General features: G+C 43.4%; 1 protein-coding gene across 1 annotated transcript in view; it reads left to right on the top strand.

Annotated features, from left to right (window-relative positions):
* Window positions 1-27,149, top strand: part of ext1b (exostosin glycosyltransferase 1b) — a 122,308-nt gene that overhangs the window by 55,926 nt on the left and 39,233 nt on the right. Inside the window, exon 2 of the mRNA XM_047604385.1 lies at window positions 25,883-25,976. Within this exon, the coding sequence (XP_047460341.1) occupies window positions 25,883-25,976 (94 nt within the window). The remainder of the gene's footprint in view (window positions 1-25,882; window positions 25,977-27,149) is intronic.

Below are 27,149 nucleotides of genomic sequence, written 5' to 3'. Positions count from 1 at the left end.
GCTAGAAGTACAAAGGAAGCCATGTATCATTTAGGAGTTTGTTTACCCTGCACGTCTAAGAGTGACCTTCTTATCGGGATAGTTGATCGGAATGTCTTCTTCATATTCCGGTCAGGGATGCTGAGATGTTTTTTTTTTGTTTTTTTTTCCTCCCTTTACCAAATACCAAATGCGTAGCTGCAGCCCTTAATCACATCACAGCACCCAGCGTGAAACTCCCATCGCCCCTATGGAGGAAAGGGAGCGCATTGCACAAATGTCTATAGGACGCATTGAACAAATGTCGAATAGGTCCCCACAGGACCCCTATCGAGCTTGTGTCTCGCAGCCCGAGATTGTGTTTGTGTCTCTGTGTGCGTTTCCACTCTCTTCCCCTCTTTCCTTGTTTATTTCCTCTCTTTCGGTCTGTCTCCTTGAACCACGGTGCCCCGCTCTTCCCTTCGACAAAAGCACTCGTTTCTGTGTCTCAGCCATTTCCCAGTGGAGGTCTGTGGGCTGAGGAATCCCCTTCAGAGATGTGGGCCTTTTATCTGGAGCCATGCCAACAGTAGGAGAGGCCTGATTTAAAGAAGGGAAAAAAAAAAAAAATAGACCGTCTGTAGAGTCTGGATATCTGAGCTGCCCGGAGACGCAGGCATGGCGAGGCCCGAGCCAGCCAACAACAACTGTCGGCCTCTATCGCGTTCTCCCACTCGTGTTTATTCATTTCCGCTCCCGGTCCGTCTGATTTCATCTCCCTCGCTCATCTGTTTCCTGCTTTCGTGTTGCTCGTGGCGCGTTGTTCCCTGACGGGGCGCCGAATTAACCCGCGGACGAGTTCAAATCGGCGCTCGGCGCTAGCGTGCGTTTTGTTAATTTTGAAGGTGAAGAGGAAAACTTGTCGTAGGTTTTACAAGGTTGGGTGAGATGCGGAGTAGGAATTTAATAATTTTCTTAATAACGAGTTTTTCATTTGAATTGTGATCGCCGATGCTGCACTAAGAATTTCACGTATGCTGTTGAAGGTTATTAAAACTCTCAAGTGTCTTCAGTTTTTTCTTTAATATAGCGGAGGGGAATATTTTCTACCAGGGATGCTTTAGTATGCTGCAGCTGTGGTTAAAACCTGACCAGTATAACAATCTTCTTGATGAGTTCGCTATCCTGATTCTCTCCTGGTTTTGCTTTGACCCAGATTTTACTGTTGGCTTGTTTAAAATCACGGAACAAAACTCTAGAAAACATTATTTTGTTTCTGCTGTTCCAAGCCCTGGGGGAATGACAGGAGTCTTGTATATTTTAACGTTCATCAAGTGAGTTTCGGCTGAGTGATGAGCCAATTAAGCCTAGCCGCCGAGGTAGTCCGATTACTGGGGCTTACAGCAACGATACGGCCTAATTCGGCTGTAATGAGCGTGGCTGAGGAGGCTGGCATTACTCACTTTTTAAAACCCTCCTTCCAAAGATGAGCTCACTCCGCGCACTGTTTCGGGAGAACCTGGGCTTTTCAGATGTCTGCCAAGTCCACACAAAGTCATTGTTCATCTCCAAAAGTCGGTGTTATGACAATAACACGGTGAATCACAGGCTGCACCCGCTGCGTAATGCTGAAAGTACGTCTGGAAAAGCTGACTGGGACCTTTGTTTGAAGGAGTTTTTTTGCATATTCACGGGAGAGAGTTGGACGCTTTTGGATGTGCACGCAGCCAAGTTGAGTGTTTCCAACATTTGAGCAAATTATGACTAATGATCTAATTGTAAAACTAAAGAAACCCCTGGTGGATTGGTTAGCTGTAAACCGTTTAGATGAAGGGACACTGATAAATGAGCTCTGTGGTCACATTCTTATGCTTCTTATTCTCATTTGAGAGAGTATAATTGCTGGTAAAATTCATCATCCAGACAAAGCTCTTGATCCTTTAAGGGTGTTGGAATTAATGTTGATCGTATGATCTTACCGCTAATTTTTTAACCCCTTTTTAACCGCTGCAACATCTCTCTGTCTTCTCATTACTTTTAATCTGCATTTAAGTTGATTAGCAAGTCAATTCATTCCCAAATAGACTTAACGCGTAATGCAATTGCCGCGTAATCTATTTTATGCACTGGAATTTGTGATAATCCCTTGTTGCATTGTTACCTTACACAAGCTGTATATGAACAGCTCAAGCCTCATGAATAGTTGATGCACTTTAATAAAAATAATAATAAGACTATATTTTGCCTTTGCTACATTTTAAAAACAGTTTATTATTCATTGTATTCAGCGAGGACTCCAGGCTGTCTGTAAAAAAAAGCATCTCATTTCACTTTTATTTATTTATTTATTTACTGCATGACGCTTTGTAATAAACTTGAGGCTGAACTACATCAAATCAGGATCGGCCAATATCCTGTACAGCTCCTCGGGTATCCATATACAAGCAGCACACAGCGGCTTGCAAATACTGAAGCACAGATTAATTTCCTCTGCCATTCTTGTGTATCACACTCCACCCCGTGATGCCAGTAAGATGATACCTTCCTGCCCATCAACGGAGAACCTTCCATCCTGTAAAAGACAGCCAACAGATGGTGCTTTTGACAGGGTTCACCAGCATCCTGTGACTGATATCAACTAATGCGCCGACTTGCCCGAGGATTTCTGTAGGTGGAATTCCTTCTTTGACTTATTAGAGGTGAAGCGGCGCAGCTCAATCACAGGTTAAAAGTTTGCCCCTTTGGATTTTAAGTCGAGAAGTAACCCAGTAGCAAGTCTTAAGCATTAATCACAGTCTGTCTACAAGGCCTTTGCTGGAGAGATATCGAAGAAGACCTCAGAGCCTCTCAAAGCAGAGGAGGAAAGCGAGGCCTTGTGGGCGCCCGGGGGTGTTTTCATGCACCCTAATTAGTCTCGTATTTGCCTGAAATGTTCCCTGGCTTTCTCCTCAGCCTAGTCCCCGTGGTGTTAGTCTCATTCTCTTTCTGCATATTGACTGTATATTTTCCCTCACACTCAAGAATCAAGAGTGTCCCTAAGGGAGTTGGATTTCCAACACAAATAGTCATAAAGAAGACTGATGAGATCTCAGCTTGCGCAGCAAAAGGAAAGACATTAACACCAGGCAGTGCCATTAGCAAATAGCTAATGTTGGTGCACCTACAGCTAAACAAGGCTTTAATGCCAGTTCTAAGCTTCCTCGCCAACATTACTCTTAGTACTGAGGAAAGTGCAACATTAAAGACGGAAAATTCGTAATTTTAAGCACTCACTGATAAAAATAACTGGACGAGTTTTAATGAATACACTTTAGACAAAACATCTTTGTGATTTAATGATAAGTCCACACTGAAAGGCTTTATTTAAGTGAATTTGAGGGAAAACTTCTGCATTCAAGGAGATAATATTTTTTGGTTGCTAAGTTAGCTAAAGCTGCCGCTTAGCTTAGCACAAACAGGAAGAAACAAACCTAAAGACTAAATTAACCTTGAAAGGCTTTACTTAAGGATTCTGTATTCATGTATTCTATTTGTTAGCCAAATACAGCAGCCTCTTAGCTTAGCACAGAGACTGACAACAGGAGGAAACTAGCGGCCTTTGTCTCACCAGCCTAATTAATTTACTAACACATTTAATTTCACATTTGGTGATTTCAAATCCAATGGTTGTCCTGTCACCACCGTTTTTTTTTTGTTTGTTTTGCATAAGCTATACTAGCTAATCAGTTTTCTATGAAACTGCCTTGATCAATCTTGGCATCTTAAAGCTGGTACTATGACAGATGAACACTTTTTATAGCTATCCATTTAAGAATGAAACCTTTTAGCATAGCTTAGCTCAAAGTTTAAACCATTCAGTTAACATCTTTTTACATTTAAGGCCTCTTCCAAGGGTCATCTTCACCATTTATTTATTTTTTTTTCTAGTAGAATAAACTAAGCTAAGTCAACCGCTAGCTGAATCTGTCTTTACATCTAAAAAAAATGGTAGTACAGTTAATAAATGCATTTCCTTATTCTAATATTCATTTGACATTTGAATGTATGGTGTAAATGTCCATTTTGGTTTCCCACAAACCTGCCCACAGTGTGGGACCTCACTGCTTCTTCCATATCTCAGGTTATATAACAAGTAGACTGCAGAGAGTTTGCTGGAGTGTGGCTCTTGCTTATGTCAGACTGCTTACAGAAACAAAACTATCAGCCATTAACTGTACAGTGGGCTGCCATTAACGCTACATTAACTTGGTTCTTCATAGCAGGCCATTGTTAGCTTGCGGGTGCAGAACAGAGCGGAGGAGCATATTTCTCCCCGCGGCATCTAAATATAAATCTGTGTGACCTTTTTATTTCCCCAGATGTTCCACTGCAAAGTAGATTGCATCAGCTTTCAAACTGAGCTTTATTTTCTCTCATCTTGTCTGGCAAATTGCTCTTCCCTCATTTCAAAACCAAGTGAGGGCGATTTGTTTTGCGGCTCTGATTTTCTAGCAAAGGCGAAAATATAATTATATATATTTTTTGTTGTTATATTTGTTTGTTTAGGATTTAAAAAAAAATAAATATATATATATATATAAATTTCCATGCACAAAATGTTGCTACTGCGATTTTGGAGGAGCACTTGTTTTCGTCTTGATTACCCTCGAGAGAAAATCTGCTCTGCCGTTCTACCAAGAACTTCCGCTCATTATCCGTAACATGCTGTTTAACGGTGGATTCGTCTTTTCTGTCTTCTCTGTAAGCGTCTTCCATATGTTTTTAACACTTTGTATTTTGGTCCACCATCTCTGAGGAGGTTTCATATAAATAGTAATTAGATAGTCCTCGGAAGACCAGAATTCAATTAACTGTAATTTACTAACGCCCTTTGAGAAAGTATTTAATTGATGGTTGGAAGAAAGCATTGAATGAATGAAAGCTTCATTTCAAACATGTAATACAAAAAACAAAACAAAGAAAACAACGTTTGAACACTTTTTCGCTAACATGTTCGAAAAGGAGTAGGAATTACGCTTATTTGATCCTACCTCTTCTCCATGTAACATTTATTTCCTGTGTTTGTTTGTTTCGTTTTTTCACTTGCTCATAAGCATGTATATATCTAAAAATATTCAGACCCCCTTCTTCCCTATACCTGGTGAACGCCACTTGTTGTACCGTCAGTCTGTTCCATAATTTCATTCCATATATAGAAATACAAATTATGTTCCCCCTCTCTTTGCAAATAAAACCAATTTTAATATGTTAGAAACATAATAAAGAATGAACATAGTTGGACCCAGTACTCACCCCTGGGGGACGCCACATCCAATGTTTCTCAGCAATTTCTCCGAAATTTAGTGCTTAGTCTATAAAATGAATGCAAAATCAAATCTACATTTAGTCCCAAGTTGGGTCAATCTCCAAACATGCCAGATCCCATATTCCCATACTCCAGCACGATAATGTCAATTTATGAGCCCACCATGGCTCTTAAACGCCTGCTTCCTTCACACCACCACAGTTTGTTAGAGAGGATACCTGTTAAACAGCCCAACCCATAAACCCCTCTTGAGTTAAATTATACAATTGCTTTCATGGGCTTCAGGGCAGTCGCTGTGATTAATACATTAAACTTCATGTGTAAAGTCCCTCGAGTGCCACTCGACAGCAGAAAATGTATTCCCCCTCTAATGAGGAATGCTGCTTCCTGCTTTACCTTACACACCCACTCGGCTCGTTATCATTAAAGGTTGTAACCTGCTGAATTGTGCTCTCCTGTACCTACGAGGACCTCTTCAGTCCATATCTCTACACTGTATGTTGTTCATTAGTAGGCAAGTCCTCCTACTCCCGCTCCTCCAAGTCGTCGAATATTCTCTGTAAGCATATTGCTTGTGGCTTCTCCAGATAACTGCTCACTCTCACTGTCAAAAACATGAAAGACCACCATGTGCTTCTGTATATATTGAAACCCCTGACCCACGCTGTGTAAAATGTGTTGCTGTTGTGTCTTGACGCAAAGGCAGCACGTTTCAAAGCCGGTGGCTCCGTTGTGGCTTGGGCGTAATAAGGGGAATAAAGAAGGCCTTAAGGTTGGAGAGAGAAGAGCGCTGCTTGTCTCGCACAACGAGATATACACTCTGTTCTGAGTTTCTGTTTGTTTTCTGCGCTACAAGACCTTGGCTCACACTAGTGTAATTATCAAGCCCGAGGAAAGTGTCTTTGCCCATGTGAAATCTGACATCATCCACGACCGTACCATCAACCCACACATACACACAAGCAAACGAGTTAATGCACAAACATGGTGTACGAGCTGGTTGGTCCAGGGGGCTCGTCTCTAAGCTGCCAGCAGGAGGGGGCGTGTAGTTCTTGGGAGCGCTAATTAAATGCGTTTAACCTTAGGTCATTCACAGCACCGAGTAAAAGAAGAAAATGCACGGGACTCGGAGAGATGTCCAGACATGTAGCAGCACAGAGAATCACAAGAGAGAGGGACCGAGGGAGAAGGAAAGATACAAAACAAGCCAAAGAAGCAGATTGAGAGCGGAGAGGGGGGAGAAGAAGAAGAAGAAGGCTTAACCATGTTGTAAATGTTTTATTGAGCTCCTTTGAACTACTCCAAGTGAAGGCATGTGTGAGTGTGTGTGTGTGTGTCTGTGTGTGTTAGTGCGTCTCAGGAGAGCACCATGCCTCTCCCACAGATGACCCAGTTAACACTGAGCATGGGAGGTGAGCCAGAGTTATCCAGGCTGGATAGATGGCCAGACAGAGACTTGCATGGATTGCATTTTTGTGTCTTTTTTTTATTATTTTTTTTTTTACCAATTCTGAAAATTTTTTCCAAACACCCAAAATAAATTTTTTACTCAATCGATCGAACATTCACCCAGTACTTATCACTCCTGTCTTCAGTGTTGGAAGAAATTAGCTTACACACAAAATAAAGTCTGAAATCTGTATGTGCTTGTAATTTTATATATATATATATATATATATCTTCATAACCTCTTCTTATATACAGTGATCAGGTATAACATTACGACCGCTGAGAGAAGAAGTCAATCCAAATTTCTGCTGGGAAACTTTTGGACCTAGCATTCTTGTGGATGTTACTTAAACATTTGCCACCCACCTAGACCAGACCAGACACCCCAATGACACTGCTTGATGCAGCAGCAATCCCCAGCAGGATGCAGCCTCTCTGTCTGTCTAAAAAAAAAAACAGTTCAGGAACAACATTCTGTTACCAGACATCACAGGATGCCCTCAGAAGGCCCATGTCCATTCTCCGATGAGTTACAACTGCTTTGGAGGCACAAGGGAGACCTAACTGTGAACAATGGACAAACAATGGATTAAACTGTTTTGCTGCTATATGTGAGGAACCTGCAGCCGTATCTTATTTTGCTGCCTTTTAGCTCATTGTTTTGGTTTTTATGTCTTGTAACATTGGTGTTTGGGTTCGGCGTCATCACTCTAATTGTTTCCAAGTGCTTATTTCTACCATAATCCATAATGCCACCATCCATACCGGAGGTTTGAATTTACTTATAAAGGAACATAGGTGGCGAATAGGAGAAAATAAAGGAACTGGGGGGACAGAGAGTGATGAGAAGACGGCGACGACGGATTAAATCAGCTGGGGCCGCCTGGTTTATGTGTTTAGCTGTAATTGCGCTGCACAGTTGTGGTGGCAAACCAAGCACCCTGTCCCAGCTAGTGGTTCTAAACCATAACAGCCCTTGTTATGATTAGCACTACCATTAGCATTTATAGCTTTGGTAATTGGACTCTCAGCTGGAGGTAAATCCATTACTTTGGGATTAAATCCCCTCCCATCCCATCCCCTCAGTTGTTTTGCATGGGTGTGTGTGCATGGGACAGAAAAATGTGTGTTAGCATGAAATTATTTATTAAATGAATGCACTGTGTTTGAAACTAAAGCAAGCGGTGAGTCATGTGCGTGTGCAGACTGCCAGATGTGAGTCAGTATAACATGCTTTCTTTCCTTAGCATTGCTTTCTTTGTGAAATGCTGATAACATGTGGGCGTTACTTTGTTGTGGGCACCCACTTTGAGGGTTAAGGGACATGGCATGACTTGGTTTTAGAGTTGCCTAACCCTAACCCTAACCCTAAGCTGTGGTAAGGGTGAAGTTTTCTTGATTTGCTTAGGGTTATGGGTAAGAGACCAATGGAGGTCCTCAGAAAAATAGAAACGGGAGTTTGCGTGTGGTTTGCCAGACGGTGGACCATTTGTCGTGGATGTTTAATGCAGCAGCAGCAGTGGTGGGATTGTTATGACTTTCAGGAAGTAGAAAGTGTGCCATCGGCGGAGCAGGTGACTTAACAGCTCAAAGCTGCTGCTGCTGCTGCTGAGGCTGTGTCCCGTTGGAGAGAATTACATGCTCCGATTGGAGATGACATTCTCCGAGTGCAATCAAAGCAGCCAAGCCTTTTCCCCTCCACTCTGTTTTTCCAAGGAAATGGCCCACTGTTGTTGAATTTAACAGAAGCGTCTCAGAATTTTTTTTTTTTTTTTGATCTTTGAGAAACTTGAGAAAGCGACTCTGTAATTGACGCTAATATTCCACCACTTTCCCCGCTCCCCTCGCTCCTTTTCCGCGCCTTGTTATTTTGCCCCGTCTCTTCTCCTCCCTCACCTCGCCTTACCTTTTGAATGTTCCTGCCTTTGAGATGGGGAGGCAGGAATGCTCGGTAACTGAAGTCACGCTTCCGTGGCAACAATATCCCTCTGTTACAGGTACAAGAGGAGAAGGCTGGCTCTCTGCTCCACTGCACCGCAGAAATGCCTGAGACCGCTGCTGCTTAATGGAAAAGAGAATAAGAGGGGGGGAAAAAAAGGACTGAGGCTCCCTTTACACCTCATATTACAAATTTGTCGGGCACCTAGATTGTATTCTGATCCGATTAATCTGGCATTCCTTTTATCCCTGGCATTAGAAATACCTCTGCTCTGTTCACGTTGAGAATCCCTTGCCTGCTCTTTACTTGCGAGACTTACCTATGAATGCAATGTGTAAACTGAGGCAGGTGGGGAAATGACAACAGGGCTTTCTTTTCTTCTCTGTAACATCTTTGAAGGGTTTTCTTGGGAGACGCGCACCTATTTACTCCTCTCAAAAGTGCCTCGTATCTTTTTCATGTCACCGTTCACCTCTGTCATCCTCATCACATCCTTGAGAGACAGCTCAAGGCAGCAGCAGAGGGAAATACTCTGACACAGACGTATGCAGAGGCAGAGCCACTTGGTGAGACAGGAGGAATGTCTCACAAGCATGTATTGTTAAATACCAATCGCTGGGCCATTTATTCTCACCCAGTATTGCCACTTCATTCTTGCATTATTCATGTCCAAAAAAGCACTCATGAAGGGCAACTGGAGTTGTGGAGGTATTGAGAAGACCTTGCACGTAGTTTCTTCAATTCTAAGGGACTAATGGGAAGTTAAGGTTTAAGTGGGAACATCTCTCTACTCGGATTAGTGGCGAAGCATCTTCTCAAAAAAAAAACTTTACAAGTCCAGTTTCCTTTCTTAAGTGCTTTTGGACAAACCTTGACCTGCACGACTGAGAACCTTCACATACTTCTTGCTTTGCTCATATTGTATTAGAAAAGAGGAGAGAGTTTTTGATAAAAACACAGATTTTGTTCAAAGGGTGTGAACTTTTTCCTTCATTAAAAAATCTATTGCATGTTTTTTTTAAAAAAAAGGTTTTGCTTTTGTCGAAAGCAGCAGGGCTGCGATGGTACTCAGATATCCTCGAGTTATTGGGTAGGATAGGTTTGCACTAGAATAGGTTTGCACTGCGTAACCCGAGTTGAGGTTACGAGAACGTAGCGGCACATTGTCAGACCCATCAGTGACTGTAACGTGCAAGAGCTCAGTGCTCTTGTTTCTTAATATCCCCAAGTTGAGTTCCAACTTTGGCGAACTTTGGTTTCCAAATATGCAACACTTGCAACTTGCCTTGACAGTACTGACCTTTGCAGGAACTGAAGGCGCTGCATGGCAAACAAAAGCTTAATCTGCACAACTTTATGCCTTCGTTATGTGGACAAAGGGGCAGAGCTAATAAGGAATGAGGAAAGTCAGGGCTGACACGCAGGAAAGGGTCATTAGACACAAACAGAGGGCGCTGCAGTTCATGGGTGACCCCTAAACCTGCAGGCCACCATGTCATGTCACTGACCAAAAATCCCCCAAAATGTCCTGGGTCCAGCTTCTGATGGGGAGCATCTCTCACCAGAAAGCTTTTCTCGTTATATATTATATTCAAATACACAAATACTGACACAACAATATGATCATAAATAAATAAACTGAATAAACCATACACGAACTGAACAGCATGATTCAGGTGAGGCCAGCACTCTACAGCAGTCTCTTCTTATCCTCCTAGCCTTCTAGCTAAGAGTAGCTCTTCCATTTTCGCCATTTGAATGACTCATTTATTGGCTACTGCCACCTGCTGGTATGAAGAGTTATTTCACTAGATCTGCAAGAGCAAAGAGAACTTTCTTTCGGTGATTGTTGAAAACCTTTGGACTGTTGGTAGTGCAATAAAAAAAGATCTACGACCATTTCCTGATGGTTGACGAAAAAGTTAATACTTAACACTCTCAAAATACTTTTTTAATTGCCAACAAACATTCAATTAAACGTGCCAAGCCAAGGCATGGTTTGTAGTCGGTCACGAGACAGGGGTTTTTATTGTCTGTCTAATAACTAGGACTGCAGGTATTAGCCTCCAGCTCTGAGCCCACCGGATTCATGTGCGATTGACTCTTGCCCCGAAGATGTTTTTCATGCTATCGAGCTCTGAGACTAATACTGAAACCCCATTTTCTGACATAATAACTGTTGAGGAACCCCTGTCGTTTTCCATTGCAGGTCGGTTCTGACAGTCGGCCTGCTGTTGCTTTGACACTGTGCACAGATATGAGTCGGCTCAACCACCTCGTGTGTTTTTTTTTTTTTTTTTTTGGTTCTCTGTGTTTGTAAAGGTCTGCTCTCTGAAATGACAACTGCATCCCTCTTTTTTTTTGTTGTTTGTTCGCTAATACTTCAGCATGTGTCGCACACCACGTGACTGACTGATCAGTTTATCAGTTGCGGAAAATCAACCCACTGGTACGCCTGAGCACGTTGCTAGGACACTATTGATTGAACTCCTCGACAAGCGCTTGCATCTGCGGAAACCGATCTCACAGATGCACATTCGGTGTATATATGTCTTTACATTTGCACGGAGGAGATCCGCGCAGCACTGGCGCACGTCTCCTTTGCAGCCGCGCGCGCATTTCGTTATCTGCTGCATCTACAGCCTCGGTATCAAAGCTCAGAGTGGAACCACGCTCCTCAAAGGTCATCTCTGACATCCACTCTCATTCTGAGAACTCGCCCTCCTTTGGTTTCTTCTTCTTCTCCTCCTTGTTCCTGTTCTCATTTTTTTTTTTTTTTGCGCCCACGACTGCTTTTAATCTTCGCAGGTGTCTAATGATTTTAGGTTCAGTAGCCTCACAGATGGCAATCAGCAGTGTTTAATTGAGGCTTGCAAGTGAGAGAGCGAGAGGATTTTTCAGAGAGATTTTAAGTAGCACCTTGAACCTCTCCTCTTCCTCTCTCCTCTCACTTTTTTTCAAAAGCCTCCACAAAAGTCATAAATTGGCTTTTGGCCTAGTTCCATCTCTTGCTGAATTCCCTCGTATTCTTCTATAATGTAGGCTGCAAATATTATTCTTCCAGCAGATATTATTCTTTTGCCGAATCTGTCAGGCAGAAGGGATTTAGCGTTGGGTTTCAGCATAGGCGAGGCACTTTTTTTTTTTTTTTTGTTCTTGAAAATGGTGTACAACAGCTCCAATAGTTTCTCTTGGTGCCTCGGAGAGATGAGCCCATTTCTCTCCCGTTGCACTGGGCTTATTAGTTTTCACTGTCAGCCCCCTTTCTCTCTGCCACCAGCTTTTCTCTCCGTAGGAGCGCGGGCTCTGCTCTCAACCGCAGCTCATGATTGTCTGCGCAAACCTATAAAGTGATTTCTCAGACTTATCACATTATATGCTGTCCTGAAATAAGCATTATCTCCAAACAGTGGGTCTTTATTCGAGGTACTCTGCAATCTTGGCCGGCGGGGCCAGTTCCCCGCGAGGAAAATCAAGTTGTTTATGAGCTTATAAACGTGATTAATTTTCTTATATTTAAGGGCTTTGCCGAGAATGCTAAGTGACTGTGGTTGATGGCTCCGAATCAGCCCGTTTGGAAGAGAGCCCTCGGTGTACGTGCTTCTCGTCCCACGTCTCTCCGAAATGACCTTGTGGCCAAAACGCGCCACAGTCCACGTCGCCTGCTGGTGACTTTTGTTGCTCCGGATGACTTGGAACACGCAGCGACGACGTCTCCCTTTTCTCCCTCCTTTGTGTTCGCCCCTTTGTTCTTTCTTCACGGCTTCATTTGGCCGCCGCGGCTTACAAAACTCAGCTTTTCTCACCGGGTCTCTCCACTTCTGCTCCCCTCTCGTCCGTCCTCGTCTCCGCTCTCCTCTGCTCTCCTCTCCCACGTTGTTCAAGCCACAGTTCCCACAAGCCCCGGGGCCACAGCTGTAGTTCGTCCGTGTCTCCCCCTGACCTCCCTGTGTAGCGCTGGAGAACAGCTGTTCCATGTACAAACACACACACACACACACACAGCAACCAGCCAAGTGCAACGCTCCGGGGGAGGCCTGCAGTAGGGGCACTTGGTTTGCACTTTGGCTTTATCATCTCGCTGAATACACACACACACACGCAGACACACACATAGACACAGACAGACATGCGGTAGGACATGAACATGAAATCTCGCACTCTGCACTCAGAAAGAAAACCATAAGCTCCGAATCATAAAGTTACATGAACACAAGCTGCGCCACTGTTTTCCACACACAACTTCTCCACACACACACACACACACACACACACACAAACACAGACACACACAGACAGACAGACAGCACGACTCCCCCCCAGCCACCCTAAATCTAAGCCACCGACATCCTAACTAAAAGGCTTAGTCCTTCCTTTTGTTCCTCAGGGTGGGGACCGGCGCGACCTTTGGCCCGCGCGTCGTGACCCCGCCCAGCTTTGGAGCCTTAGTTCAGTCATATGAGACCAGGTTGGACCACAAGAGGTGTGTCATGTGACTAAGATGCATCGGTTGTGGCCGAAGGGCCTTTTCTCAGCGGTGACATAATATAATGGAGACACGGAGGAATGTGAACGGACTGCAACACAGGAGGAGTGAAATACTCACAGACAGCGTTAATATTATGAGTACTTTCGTATGAACTTTAATTTAAAGTCTTTTTATAACATGTATAAATGAATTAACTACGTATTGAGGATTTATAGCTGCTCTGTTCTTCACAATTTATATTTAATCATTTAAATATATTTCCTTTACAATATTTATTTACTGCGCACGGTTTATTTCGTTAAATATTATTCAAAAATAGTTTCTGAGCATAATTCTTCTTTTATTTTGTTATTATTTTTATAGCTGGTGGTATGAAGACTTATTGTATTTATGCCCATATTGAACACAGCCATGCTAACATCTGAATCTGTCAGCTTAGTTTAAGCGACTATGGACAAAATGCTAACACCAGTGTGCTCAATGCTCACTGTGTTAAAATGCTCATGCTGCTCTAGGTGCTAACATGCTAACATTAAGCCATTATCCCAATGCACGACTTGACAGGACTTGTTCATATTGTAAAGAAATGTATCAAGCATTGATCTGATGGTGGCATATCATTCGATATCAATTCATAAAATCCCTCTATAATTTTGTTTTGTTTCAAATACACGCCATTTCCCGCTAGAAATCTCGAGATCGGTCCAGATGTGAGAATGATCCGAAACCAGACAGAAGTTCCGACCCTGCAAGCATCGTCAGACCTGAAAGCTGATTGGATTTAAAATGTGTCACGACAGAAGACCTTCGTTAGAGCGAACCCATGTGTACAATGTGAAACTAGAGGTAAAATGCTGCTGAAAAACCACAAACCTCTGAAGCCAATGACAAAACAAGTTGTGAGAAGTGACCTAGTTTCAAAAGTCTGAGTCTCCAAATGAACTGATACCGTTTCAAATATGAGTAAGCAGATCTAGAGATTAGATCTTTAGCAGCCTGATTTGTCTGCCGTCTGAACAAAATCTTAAAGCAACCGTTTTAAATCTCTGTCGTCACTCGAGGAACCTTCTCAGTATAGGTGATAGATAGATGCTCTACAGAAATATAGGAATTAGAGAATCGATCTGATGGTGGCACAAGCTTTAAAGCCATCGAAGTTAGTGGGATTCATGACTGGAGATCAGTTGAGATATTTCAGTCTGAACTACAGTAGTGGACTATAGACTTGGTTCTGAGCGTCTATCATTGGCCAACACGTGGAAAACCACAAAAAGCCCAAGGTTGGTTTCCACTTCTGCAGTGGATCCACTCAAGTGCCAAACCGTCGTGAGTATTTATTCCATCTGAGCAGATGCTGTTTGAGTTGGAGCTAATAAATGTTGAACAATGGTTTTACTCAAATCACTGCAACACACGGAGAGTGTATATATGTGTGCAACCATTAATCATGGATGCATTAAGCAGGACTGAATTCATTTTCTGTCCCTGTCGGGACGCTGACAGACACGGAAGGTTTATTCATTTTAAAGTGTGTTTTTGTGGCTGTTTTGTGTTTGGTTTGGCCTGTTTGATTCTGTGAAATATGAAAAGGGACTTTGAAGGAAAACAGGTCTGCATTCCTGAACGTGAATTTGTTTTTTTTTTTGCGTTTCAGTACAGACGGTATAATAAGTCTTGCATTTCCACCGGTATTGAAAAATATTTCAAACAATACCCAGTCGCCGGGGTTTCACAATAAGACCTTCACATTCATACCGCCAGTAATGGCATTCTCTCAGTTTCCAATCATGTTTTCCAGCAGCTCGACCTGCTCCGACTCTCATGTCACGCTCAGATTCAAAGGTGAGGGGTCACAAGTCAAAACTTACAACAACTACATGGCAACCCACATACAGATGAGCGCCCAGAGACACACACACACACACACACAGAGACACATACGCTCGCCTTCGCTGGTATGAAGGCTGAATTTGAATGCGGACCTCCAGCTGACATCTATCCATGATTAATGAGAGAGTGCGGGTTAAGTTTTGGCTCCTTAATGAATACAGTTTGAGAAGTTGAAGAGCCTATCAATATTTGACATGTCTCTTGAATATGTTTGCATAATTGATGCGGGAATCTAAATTGAATCATAATTGCATCATTGTGGCCGTTTCGTCCTCTTTCTCTCCCTCATTATTTTTCTTGTCCTTTGTATCCCACTCCCCGTGATATTTCTCTCAAGACCAAATACAACCCTCCTCCCCCTCCCGCGCCCCCTCCACTCCAAACACATGCAATGCGCACGCTCAGATGGGTGCCGACAGACAATCAATGTGATCTCGGGGTGTGACTGACGCATGGTGCTGATGAACCCACTGGGTAGCATATCGGTTTGCTTGCCTCTGCGCGGTGATTGACAGCTGTACCTCCTCTCGCTCGCTCTCTCTTTCACACACACACACACACACACACACACACACACACACACACAAGCCCTGGGAACCGACTGTCTCAGACATCATGCTGCTCTCCAGTGTCATGTGGTGCTGACATAGTCTGCGTTTGATGCCGATGTCAAACTCACTCTGAAATGATTCTGTACGTGCTCCTTTTGTGTCTGCATGTGTGTTCGAGGGGTTTGAGGTTCCTTCTGGAATTACAGGGCTAATACCTGAAATACAAGAACTGAACACACCTAAACGGCACAGTTTTGGTTTTTTTTTACACTGCTGCGTGAAGAAGACATTAGAAAGGCCAATATGTGCATATGTCAAAAGGAAGACAAAGGAAGTACTGACCTGAATCTATGTGATGTCTATCCTTATAAAAGTCCAGACCATACACAGCCCTAATGTCATAGTAGGTCAGTTCATACAGAATACCGTTTTTTTTCCCGCTGCGCACCAGACAGTGTTTCAGCTCGGACCATTTTCAGTGTACTGCTTCCAAACACACATGGTGCGAGTACGTTTGAGGCGTGGTGAAGATGGTGGTGAAGGCACAAAAAACGAAGCGGCAGAACAAGAGTACCAAAAAAAAAAAGGTGCCACAGCGGTTGTTTTGGTTTCTTTTAGAGTGACCAGACGTCCCTGATTCTGGGAACAGTCCCCGTTTTGGAAGCTGTCTAAAGCTGTCCCCCAAACATGTCCCCAATTTTAACTTTTTATGAATGAGAAAAAAAAAATGTTGCACACAGACTACAATTATTACGGTAGCCAGTCGTGCTGCAAACACATAGACATTGCACACACAGCAGTTCAAATGTGTTTGAATATGAATAAATATGTCGAAATAAATGAAATGTAATTGTCCCCGTTTCTTCATTTCATCTCGGTGACATTTATTTATTTATGTTATCTCCGAGCTGTAAATGTAAATGGATTTCCACATCAGCAGGCAGTTCTAACACGAGGCTATGCAAATCCGTTTTACTACTAGTGTGGGATTATTCTACAGTATTTACTCATTATCACAGTAAAATAGTCCATCCTTAGTCAATCTACCGCATTAATTCCTCTCGCAACCAGTAGGAAATGTTGTTAACACCTGATTATACATGAAAAAATACCAGGTCCAAATGAAATACCATGATATACATTTTTGGTCATAGCTCCCAGCCCTACCATCAAGTCAAGTGTTTCCGAGTGCTTCTCCATCTCTGCAATTTTCAAATTGATTGTTTTGGATCAATAAAGATAGAAACACATCGAGGAAAAGTTAACTGAAGAGTTTCTGAGATGCAAACATTTGTATGACTCGTCTTTTGCTGAAAGTTTCAGTCGCCATTGTTGAAAGTGAAGCAGGAAGTAGAAAGAAAAATTAATCCATCTGGCAAAAAAAAAAGACATAGCACTGACTAACCTTAACCCTATGAAAGTCCGAGATCTGTTTTTCCTTGGAGTCTAAACAAAGACTTAGTGCAACCATTGTAAAAAAAAAAAAAAAAAAACTGTCATCGTTCAATAACCTTGGTATAGATTTAAAAAAAATAAACTGATGAAGACAGTGCTATCAAGTTATTTTCAAGATCTAAATAGTGGTTGGAGAGGGAGGTTTGGGATTTGAGGGTTCCCATCCTTCCAAATCCATGTCTGGGGCGCCTTGATCAAGCAACCTAACCCCCAAAACTTCTCAAACACTTAAAAATTGGCTGAGGTTGGTGTCACCACTTCTTGGAAAACTCAAGTCAGAACCCCGCAATGAGCAATGAACAATGAGCAGTTATGTGTTTGAAAAAGGCAGCTGCTTCCCCACATTCTCTCAAACTTGACATTTTCAGAGGGGCAATCTCGCTTGTTGACAGCGCATCCCTCCATCCGACCCCATCCATTTACCGCTCCGGTTGCGGTGCTGCTCTGGGTGGGCTCTTAGCATTGCTCTGATTGGTGGTGTTGTGCTGGGGGACCCAGGTGGCTCAGAGACTAGGTTTATATTTTGATTTAGAGAAGTCTTCAGAGAGAATACATTACAATGTGTTTGCAGACAAGAAATTAGGCGCGATTAAGTTTCTACTCACCTATTGGAAGAGAGTCGGCCCCAGCCTCAGCCTGGCAGATGGGGCCCCGATAATGGTCGGCGGTGCTTCGTGAAATAAGGGGCTTAGTCTCTGTGTAGTGTGTGCATATTAATGTGGACGCGAGAGTGTCTGAATGTGTGTTTGTGAGCCTCCGTCGGTGAGTGGCTGTGTTTTTTTGAGAGACCCTTCAAGATTTTAGATAATAATTTGTTTCGAACGGGCCTGCAGCGACCTTGCCGTGGACGGAGCGAATTTAAGCATTTGTGTTTCTGAGTGTGTGTGTGTCAGATGAAAGGACGTCTCGGTGAGGGGCAACTCTGGCCTCCTTGTTTCAGTGGCTCTGATGACAAAATGTGTCAGTGTTTAAAAAGAGGCCGCCGCAGAGCATGCGCTGACATGTCTAAATCTGAGACCGTCTCACATGTATGGACACACACGCACAGCGAGGCGTCCTGAGGGCCATCTGGAAGTGCAAGGCGAGGCACAGCTGGTCTCCAGTGAACATCCTCGGAGTCTGGACCCCTCATCTTCAAGATCACACAGCGAGACGCCAATCACCGACTCGAAGTACTTCAGTGTGTGCATGCGCGCAACGTGTGAAGCACGTCCCCAAATACTCCTGGGTGCGTTTGTGGAATAGGCGGCATTTAGATTGAAATCAGCCTCACCTCCGTCCTCTGGAGAGTTGAGTGTGCGCTCGGGGACTTTGACTACTGTACAGATGCTAAATGTAACTGAAAAAATTGCCTCCATCTGTTGGCGCGGGAAAAGATCGGAGAGGACAAATTGAAAAGATTGCCAGGATAAAGCCGTCATAGCAAATTAGCATCGTGGCAGGAAGACTTCTTGTTATCGGGGTATTTGTAAAATATTCAGGCTTACACGTGTGGGGGAGTCGGGGTGTCGCTAGAGGGGGAGAACAGGCTGCAGACTTGAACTGATTCAGAAGTTTGCGTGAGCATATCGAGAGTGACTCTGCATGTATATTAGCCCTATCTTCAAGGCTGTGTATTTTTTTATTTTATTTTTTTATTTGGACTCACCCACGGCTATACTTGGAGCCCAGCTTTCATTTGAATAGCAACACGGATCCAATGCGGCTATGCAAACTAGCGTAACATCTTCAAAACCTCTTAGAAACCCGGATTTGGAGTTCATGTGGCAGCAGCAGCAGTGGTGGTTGTGAGTTACATGGACACTTGACACATTTCCTGATTTCTTATTTTTTTGCATATTAGTTGCACCTTAATGTTTCAGAACATCAAAGAAAGTTAAATGTAAGACAAAGACAACACAAGAAAGTGAGCCATTCAGAGGTGGACTTGCTGGTGGGTTTTGGTTCATTGTCCTGCTGCAGAACCCAAGTTCGTATCAGCTTAAGGTCATGAACAGATGGCCGGACATTCTCTTTCTCGTCTTGGATCTCTTCCACGCAGACCATTTTTGCCCAGTCTCTTTGTTATGGTGGTTTCCTAACTGAGGCCTGCAGTCCGTTGGACGTTGTTGTGGGGTCTTTTGTGACCTCTTGGATGAGCCATCGCTGTTTTCTTGGGGTAATTCTGGTTGGCCGGTCACTCTTGGGAAGGTTCACCACGTTTGCACATTTTCACCATTTGTGGATACTGGCTCTCACTGTGGTTCGCTGGAGCCCTGAACCTTTAGAGACGGCTTTATAACCTTTTCCAGACTCGTAGATTTCAATTACTTTAGATCTCATTTGTTCCTGAATTTCTTTGGATCTCGGCATGATGTTTAGTTTTTGATGATGTTTTGGTCTGCTTCACTTTGTCAGGCAGATCAATGGGTGAAGGGTGAGCTCACCAGCATAAAGGTGGCATAAGTCGAGGTGTGCACGCGTTTTTAGTACGCACGTAGCCCCGCACGTAAAAAAAAAAAAAAAATGTTCCAGGGTTTGTTATTTGACAGCAGCTGCTCTGTATTCACATAGGGTGAGAAGGAAAAAAAAAAGAAGAATTCCTGTAGACCAGAAATTGTTCTTGGCAGGGCAGAAAGACCTGTCTTATTACGGCCTTGTTCAGATCTTGTCCATGTTTTATTGAAATCCAGTCAAGAAGGACTTGACATACATTCTCAGCCTCAATGGTTGTTTACTGTACAGTTTTTTATTATTCATCATTTACACTCTATACTTCCTCAAGATGAATTTAAAGGGATTAATGTAGATGAATTGTGAATGATCACTTACATCCACTTACTATATGCAGATGATGCTACCCAGCGTCCGGATATGATCAGATCCTTAAGCATCCTCCAGTTGTTTGATTTGTTGCCGCATCTGCGATAACAGCTGTCCTCTTGTGGTGCGGTTTCATCTGGCAAATCATTTTTATTGCGTGTATAACAATCTGGACGTGTTTGACTTATTTAATTGTTTGTTTGATAGTTTTAGACTACGAGTTGTATTCACTTTGCGACTCCTGAAAAGTTGATCTCAGATGTTTTCTTAACCAGATAGCATTTACATATATACTGTACACCGATCAGGCATAACGTTATGACTGCATAGGTCTCCTTTGTGGCCCCAAAACAGCTGTGACTCGTCAGAGAATGGACATGGACCTTCGGAGGGTGTCCTGTGGTGTCTGGCAACACAGTTAGTGGGGCTTTTGGGTCGTGGATTATTGATTGGTTTGGGATCTAGTGAATTTGGAGGCCAGGTCGACACCTTGTGCTGTTCTTCATGTTTTTTTCTGTGTGTGCCTGTGTCAGGCTGCATCCTGCTGGGTTTAGTTTCTGCCCTCAAGGAGTGTCACTGCTCACGGGTAGTACATTTCTAAGTAACATCCACATGAATTAATGCCAAGTTTCCTAGGAGGACATTGTGTTCAGTCTCCTGTCTGTGGTTTTAATGTTATGGCTGATTGGGGGAACACATGTATAGGGCCTAAAGGCATTGATGAAACAAACTGAATATATTGCTAAAAGAAGGGTTTTACGTGTCGTAGAAGTCATACTCAAATATACTACACATAGTGGGCATTACAGCTCCACGAGGGTTTGAATATTGCATATATTTGGCCTCTGTACACTTGCAGCTGCTGCCACATATTTTTGCAGATAACTTCTAAACGTGGCCAGCACTGGTGTGTACAGGCCTCAGGGTCGTCATGGGTAATGACCGCAGAAAGCTCTATTTTTATTTTTTTTTATGCGGCTGTGCGGACCTCAGCGTCGTTCAGTGCTGGAATGTTAATTGGAACTAGCGTAAGCTGGCTAATGAGCGCTAATTAGGCTAATGAATTAGCTTCATTGCGTACAGCCGGCGTGATAGCGGCAGAAGAGATGGCACAAAATGGACACAAACACATCTGGACGCTTACGTGACGCTCGTAGCTGCAGGGTGCGTAACTAGAGAGGGCGACAGTGGGGAGGCCGTAACACACATGGACACGTATATAAATTTGCCGATGCTTCAGATGCTCGTATCTGTCGCTATACGCATGTGTGCGCACATTACTGTCCTCAAATATATAAACAGAAACATATGTGGAGAAACGCCATCAACTCTCACACACACACACATTGACAATCACCAAACACGCTCTATCTCAGTTAGTCAGGAGCCAACAATGCCCCATTTTTACCCACTAGCTCACTTAGCCTGCACATCTGTCGTATTCTCGTGGGGCCACACACAACAATATGCTTCAACTTAGACACTTGTGTTTACGGGGAGTGTGAAGCTCCTGTTTAATTACCGCTGGAATCTGTCCTTAGTCTGTTAGGGAGTTATTTACTAGACAAATGAGCACATCTGTGACATGGCATCCGTAATGATAAATAACTTCTGTATTCTTCCTTTATCGCTACATCTAGATGTTTGCTTTTATTTTTATGTGCAGAGGGACATAGAGGAAATTGGTGCTGCACTTTTTTTTTCTTTTATCTTATCATAAATTATTTATCTGATGAGTTAAAAGTCTCTATTAGATCTTTTTCCTTTTTACAAAACCTCAGGAGTGCACTCCTCACAAACCTCAACACAATACACTGCAAAAAAAGGGAGAAAAAAAAAACACTTCCCTGGGTTTTGGGTTTTGTTCCATCCGTCAGCAGACCTCCAGACACCCATTCTTTCGCAGACTTGCACAGAAACCCACTTTGGAAGACAAAGAAATTAGCAGGAGAGTGGCAGAGGGAGACAGGAGAGAGGTCCAGGAGGCTAATGTAACAACAGTCTCAATAAGCAGTAAATTGGATCTCTTTCTCTCGCTCTTACTCTCTGGAAGACACTCCAGCTGGTTGAGGTTTTGTGTTTTTATCACCCTGAAGCGTCATGTGTAGGCGTGGGTGACTGCATGGCTCCAGAGGAATCATGATATCAGCCGGCCAAGGGCACCTTTGGGACAATTTTGAGGCACTGAACATTTTCTCCCCATTATTAGGTTATTTTATATTTCTGCTTTAACACCTGACACAGGAAAATATTGTTCTTTTTACTGAAATCAGCTGCTGCTAACTTTAGCACATCTGAGTAACTAGCTTACTTGGATATATGGCATTATTTCCAAAATTACGGACGATAATAAATAGGAACTCTGTTGATCATATTGGTTTAGAAGTTAATTACATAAAGGCCATTTTTAAAAGATTGTACTGTGCGAGGGTTTATGCTAACGTTGGCTCCTAATTTTGTTGGGGGAAACTTTTTCAGTCCAGCAAACCCAGACAAATTTATTGACCAAGAATTTATTGTATTTCCCATTTTCTCCATTTTACTGTGTGTAAACAAAGTTTTATAAGGCAAACAATAATGAATAATATTTAGCTCTATATTGCCTTTTCTTTATCCAGAGAAGTAGTTAAATCGTCCTGGACTTTAGCCTTTTAGCCTTTCATCTTTTAGCACAAAATCTCACTTGAAGTGTTTTAGAATAAGTAAAAACTTTTGAAAGTGAACAGTCAACGAGAAACTCGTGAAATTGTGGTGAATTACTGAGCTAGCTATAGCTAACTACTAGCTAGCAGGTTACATTTGCTTTAGTTTCGGACTGCTAGCTTGAAATGAGGAGCCTGCTTAGGTTTATGTGTTTTAAAAAACAAAAATCTGATACTGAAATGGGTTTTAGGCAATAGTGTGTCTTCGTAAACTTTATATTTGCTCTTCTTGTTTGCCCGACGCTTCATCTTCACGGGTGCATCTGGACGCTGCCGTTAAAGAAGTTTCTCTCAACCCGCTAATAGCATTAGCCACATACTGTGTTTATTAAAAAGGCATCCCTGTCCTCTTTCACCCCTTTACCCCCCGCCCGTGTGGATGACGCACCATTCCCGTGTAATTAAGGTGCTGCAAATGGAGGCACTTAATGACAGGTTGCCATGGCGACGGTGTAGGACGTTGCCGTCGGGGATTGCTGAGACGTGTTTCTTGACTGATTCACAGTCGCCGGACATGTACTCTAACATGCGCTCTCACGTGTGCATGCTGAGCAGCTGGGCGCGCACGCTGAGGTCATCGCCTCCTCCTTCATGTCGTGAGGGTCTTGTTTTCTGTCTGCTCCGGATTTTCTGCTCTCTGACTTGGAGTTTTCTGCTGCTTCGGCTGCAAAATGTGGCATCGGGTAGCCGGGGCTAACAACCCCGCCGCTGTCACACAGTTGTCTTGTTTGCCTCGCCCCTGCACGCACGCACATAATAAGAATGGGGAGTCACACGCACCGGCGTCTGAAAAAATATAAATATGCAGCCAGGGTCGCAGCCTGCAGGCGTGCAGCTCGGCGGTGATTTTCCCACCGCTCGCTCAAGGTCACGAGGACAAAGCCGAGGTAGAGGTGGTGTTATAAGAGAAGAGGGGAAGAGAAAAAGAGAGGGAAAGCAAGCTGTGACCTGAACCCTGCGCAAAGTGCACACCAACAGTACACTGGAGGGAGGGGGAGGAGGAGGGGGAAGGTGGGTTTACTCAGCAGGCGATGGCCTCATTGAGGTCTCCTCCTGCGACCTCCTCGCCTCATTCCAACCTCTCAAACACTCCCTCGTAAAAGGAAAAATATCTGCTTAGGCATACCCAGTCACAATAAGATTAAGGTGCACAGCAGGTGGACCATGTGAGAGAAACTCTCCCGCAAATCAGAGATTTGATTGAGAGACTCTCTGTTTTATATGAAGCCGAGAAGTTTAAAAAATGGCAGGTTGGGTCGAATCGGGAGCATTAACCATGAAAGCGAAAAAAAAGCTATGGCTGGATGAAGCATGCTGAAGGGCTGTTGCATGTTAAATCACACATTGGTATTCATTGCCATCAGATGCTGGTCTGTTCTGTGGGCTGTTAAGCGCACACACACACACACACACACACACACGGTGCCAGACAGCTGGCGTGGAAATATGGGCTAAGATAGCTTCTTCGTCTCATCGACAGGTGACGGGGACATCAATGTGAGGGCGTGCAGCTGTCGCCTGTTCGCGCCTCGTGTATGTGTGTTTGTGCGTGTGTCCGTTTGTGCGCTAACGGTGCTATGTGCCGCGCAGAACGCTAGGCGTGCAGGTGTGAATGGGAGGGGGTGGGATGTTGTCACAGGCCGCCGTGTCCCCGACACTTTATTAGGGTTTGTGTAAAGAAGCGGCGTGGCAACAACATCAGCCGTCGCCATCAAAGCGTGCGTCCGCGTGGGCTCCAGGTTCGACCTGTCAGAGCTCGGTCCGTATTCGCATCATCAATAGAGCAGCGTGTGTGTGAGTGTGTGTGCGTGTGTGTGTGTATGTGTGTGTGTGCGCGCGCCCTGCAGGCTTCACCTTGTACAGACTGAATAAATGAGAAATGATTTCCTGCCTCAGCAGTCTCTTAACCCGAAACCAGTACAACCCCTCTGTCTTTTCTTTTTCTTTTTCACAAAAAAAATTATAATTCCTTAAAATATTTAGAGATTTTTTACACTACACACAGTTTCTCTATTTGTGTTTGTCTCTCTGTCTCGCATGCGCACACTTCCACACACACACACTCACACACGCAAAGCCAGCTGTGTGGTGGAAGCAGGTGTCACTCTCAGCTCATTACCCCCGGCAGGGTTGATCACCCTGTTTGGAGAGCAATAAGACACACCTCACTGGAGTGATGGAGGGATGAGAGAGGAGAGAGGGGAGCAGGGAGGCGGTGAGGAGAGAGGAGGACCGGCCTCCTCCTTCCAGAGATAGAGGGGGGCTGGGAATGGTGGCGAGGAGGCTGGGGGAGGAGGTGAAGCGTACGAAAAAGTGTGCCTGGCGGGTGAGATAGGAGGAGAGGGGGTGAGGAAGGGAAAGGGGGACAAGAGTGGAGAGGGAAAAGAGGGAACATACAAAATTGAACTTGTTATTAATGTTTTTTGTCAGGATTTGGTAGGAGCTTAAACATGAGCCGTCAGATAATCTGGAGCTCTTAAATGAACCTTCCAGACCTAAGTCAGTTTTCACTGTAGTTGTACAGATACAGGGTTAGGATATAGGGTTTTCCATTGAATATGTCTCCTGATTTTCCTTTGTTTAAGGAGAGACAGGTGATAGATGTCATCATGAAACTTCTCCACTTGATTACTTACATAAATACATTTTTTTTTGTATTACAAGTTGCAAATAACAAGTTATCTACTTAAATATGCACTAATTTGCATACATTGCCAGAACAGAGATCCAAATAATGGCTAAAGTGAGGTTCAAAACTCTTGTTTCATTTTGCCAACATGATAGATTTCCAGCTATTTACTGAGGGAATTTTGGATATCTCTTTTTTATCACTCCATAAATCACAAACAGTCCAAAAAATAAAATAAAAAATCAATTTGTGCCATGTTTTTTTTTTTTTTTTTTTTTTTTTCTTAAAATGTTCTATAAATCAGGCTCCGAGTGATATATGAAAAAGCCCGTCTGTAAATACCTGCAGAATGTAGTTGGGGAATAAATCTGGAAAGTTTGGTATGAGTAAGTGCTCCTGAAGTGGAGACTTCTGCCTGAGAGTATGCGGAAAAACTTGTTTAGAAAACTGACGTTTAGCGCATTTAGGAGTAAGTTAGTGTATGAAAAAAAAATGTGCATTTTGACCCTTTTCCAAACTAGTTGGATAGAAGACATGTTAATGAAGCACAATAGTAAAAAATTGATAAGTGGGTGAAAAAACAGTTTTTACCACCGTGTCCGGCATTAATATGTGTGAACGTTTGTGTGAGTGTGTGCAGGACCCTCTGCATATTCGTACGGGTGCAAGAGAGTTCATTCATGTCAGTGAACGGCGTTTCTGTTTCTGTGCAGGTACGACTACAAGGAGATGCTCCACAACTCCACCTTCTGTTTGGTTCCCCGCGGCAGACGACTGGGCTCCTTTCGCTTCCTCGAGGCCCTGCAGGTGAACCATTAACACACACACACACACACACACACACACACACACTGCATACGCTGTGAATACCAGCAGCAGCATCACTACACAGAGGAATAAATAACCACTACCCACACTCAACCTCCCACTTAACATTTGTTTTAATAGTGTTACCTCTAGCATTAGAGGATCACTAAATCATTACCAGCTTAATTTTCAGACTAATAGTGTAATTAATATAAACAAACAAGGCCTTCGCTGAGAAGATTAGCCGTTTCTTCCTGCCTCTAAACGCCGATAATAAGTTCGTAGATCCGCAGTCAAATTGTTGCCTGGCTTTGTGAGCGTAGCGGCTGGTGAGACGATCAGAGGGCCGCCGCCTGGAGTTAAACAATCAGCTGTTACCGAGCCACGGACGACGGCTCGTCTTTATCTTTCTCTTTTTGGTTTATTGACTTCTTTTGGGCGCACTTCAGTTCCTAAATGAGCTGGCGTGGTCACAGCGATGTTGGAAAAGGATTTTCGAGGAGGGAAAATGATGCGATATTCGCACATTTCCCCAAAAAAAGAAAAAAAAAACGTCCAAAATGTTTCTCGCACAAACAGAAATGCCTGATGAGCCTCAGCCTGAACTGAGTTCAGGCTCAGAACTGAGTGCAAGCAGGCGAGAGACCATGTGTCGTGATAAAAAAGCCCAAACCGTGATGTATATTCCAATTTTACGTGTTCAAGCTCCTTAAAGATGACGTATGTCTTAATTGGGAAATGCTATATTCAGAAGTAAGGCACTATATTGGAAGGCAGTATCATGCATGCATTGTTCTGTTAAACAATTTTCTTGCTCAGTATATTCTATTTCTGTCCTTATTGTGAAAAAAGACAAAATAGTTTTTCTGTTCCACTGGTGCAAACACAGCCTCCCAAGAGAAAGTCTTTGCCTCAAATCCAAAAACCCAAAATAATTTCTATTATCATTATTATTATTATTATTATTATTATTATAAATATAGTTTTTAATATAGTGCTGATGCATGTTCCAGTGTCGGTGTTTTTGGATGAGTTTTGTTTTAGCCACATTGTCCGTTTCTGCACAGTCTAAGGTGCATGTAAATGTAAGTGGAAATTAGCTTAAAAATGCTTCCACCTACCCGGAGTCATTTCCTAAAGCCGGACCTGAAATTACCTCCACTTACCTCCACC

The sequence above is a fragment of the Mugil cephalus genome, chromosome 14 (assembly GCF_022458985.1).
Source record: "Mugil cephalus isolate CIBA_MC_2020 chromosome 14, CIBA_Mcephalus_1.1, whole genome shotgun sequence".
In the NCBI taxonomy this organism is placed as follows: Eukaryota; Metazoa; Chordata; class Actinopteri; order Mugiliformes; family Mugilidae; genus Mugil; species Mugil cephalus.
Note: the sequence above shows the minus strand (reverse complement) of the source record. Positions and strands in the feature narration are given on the sequence as shown.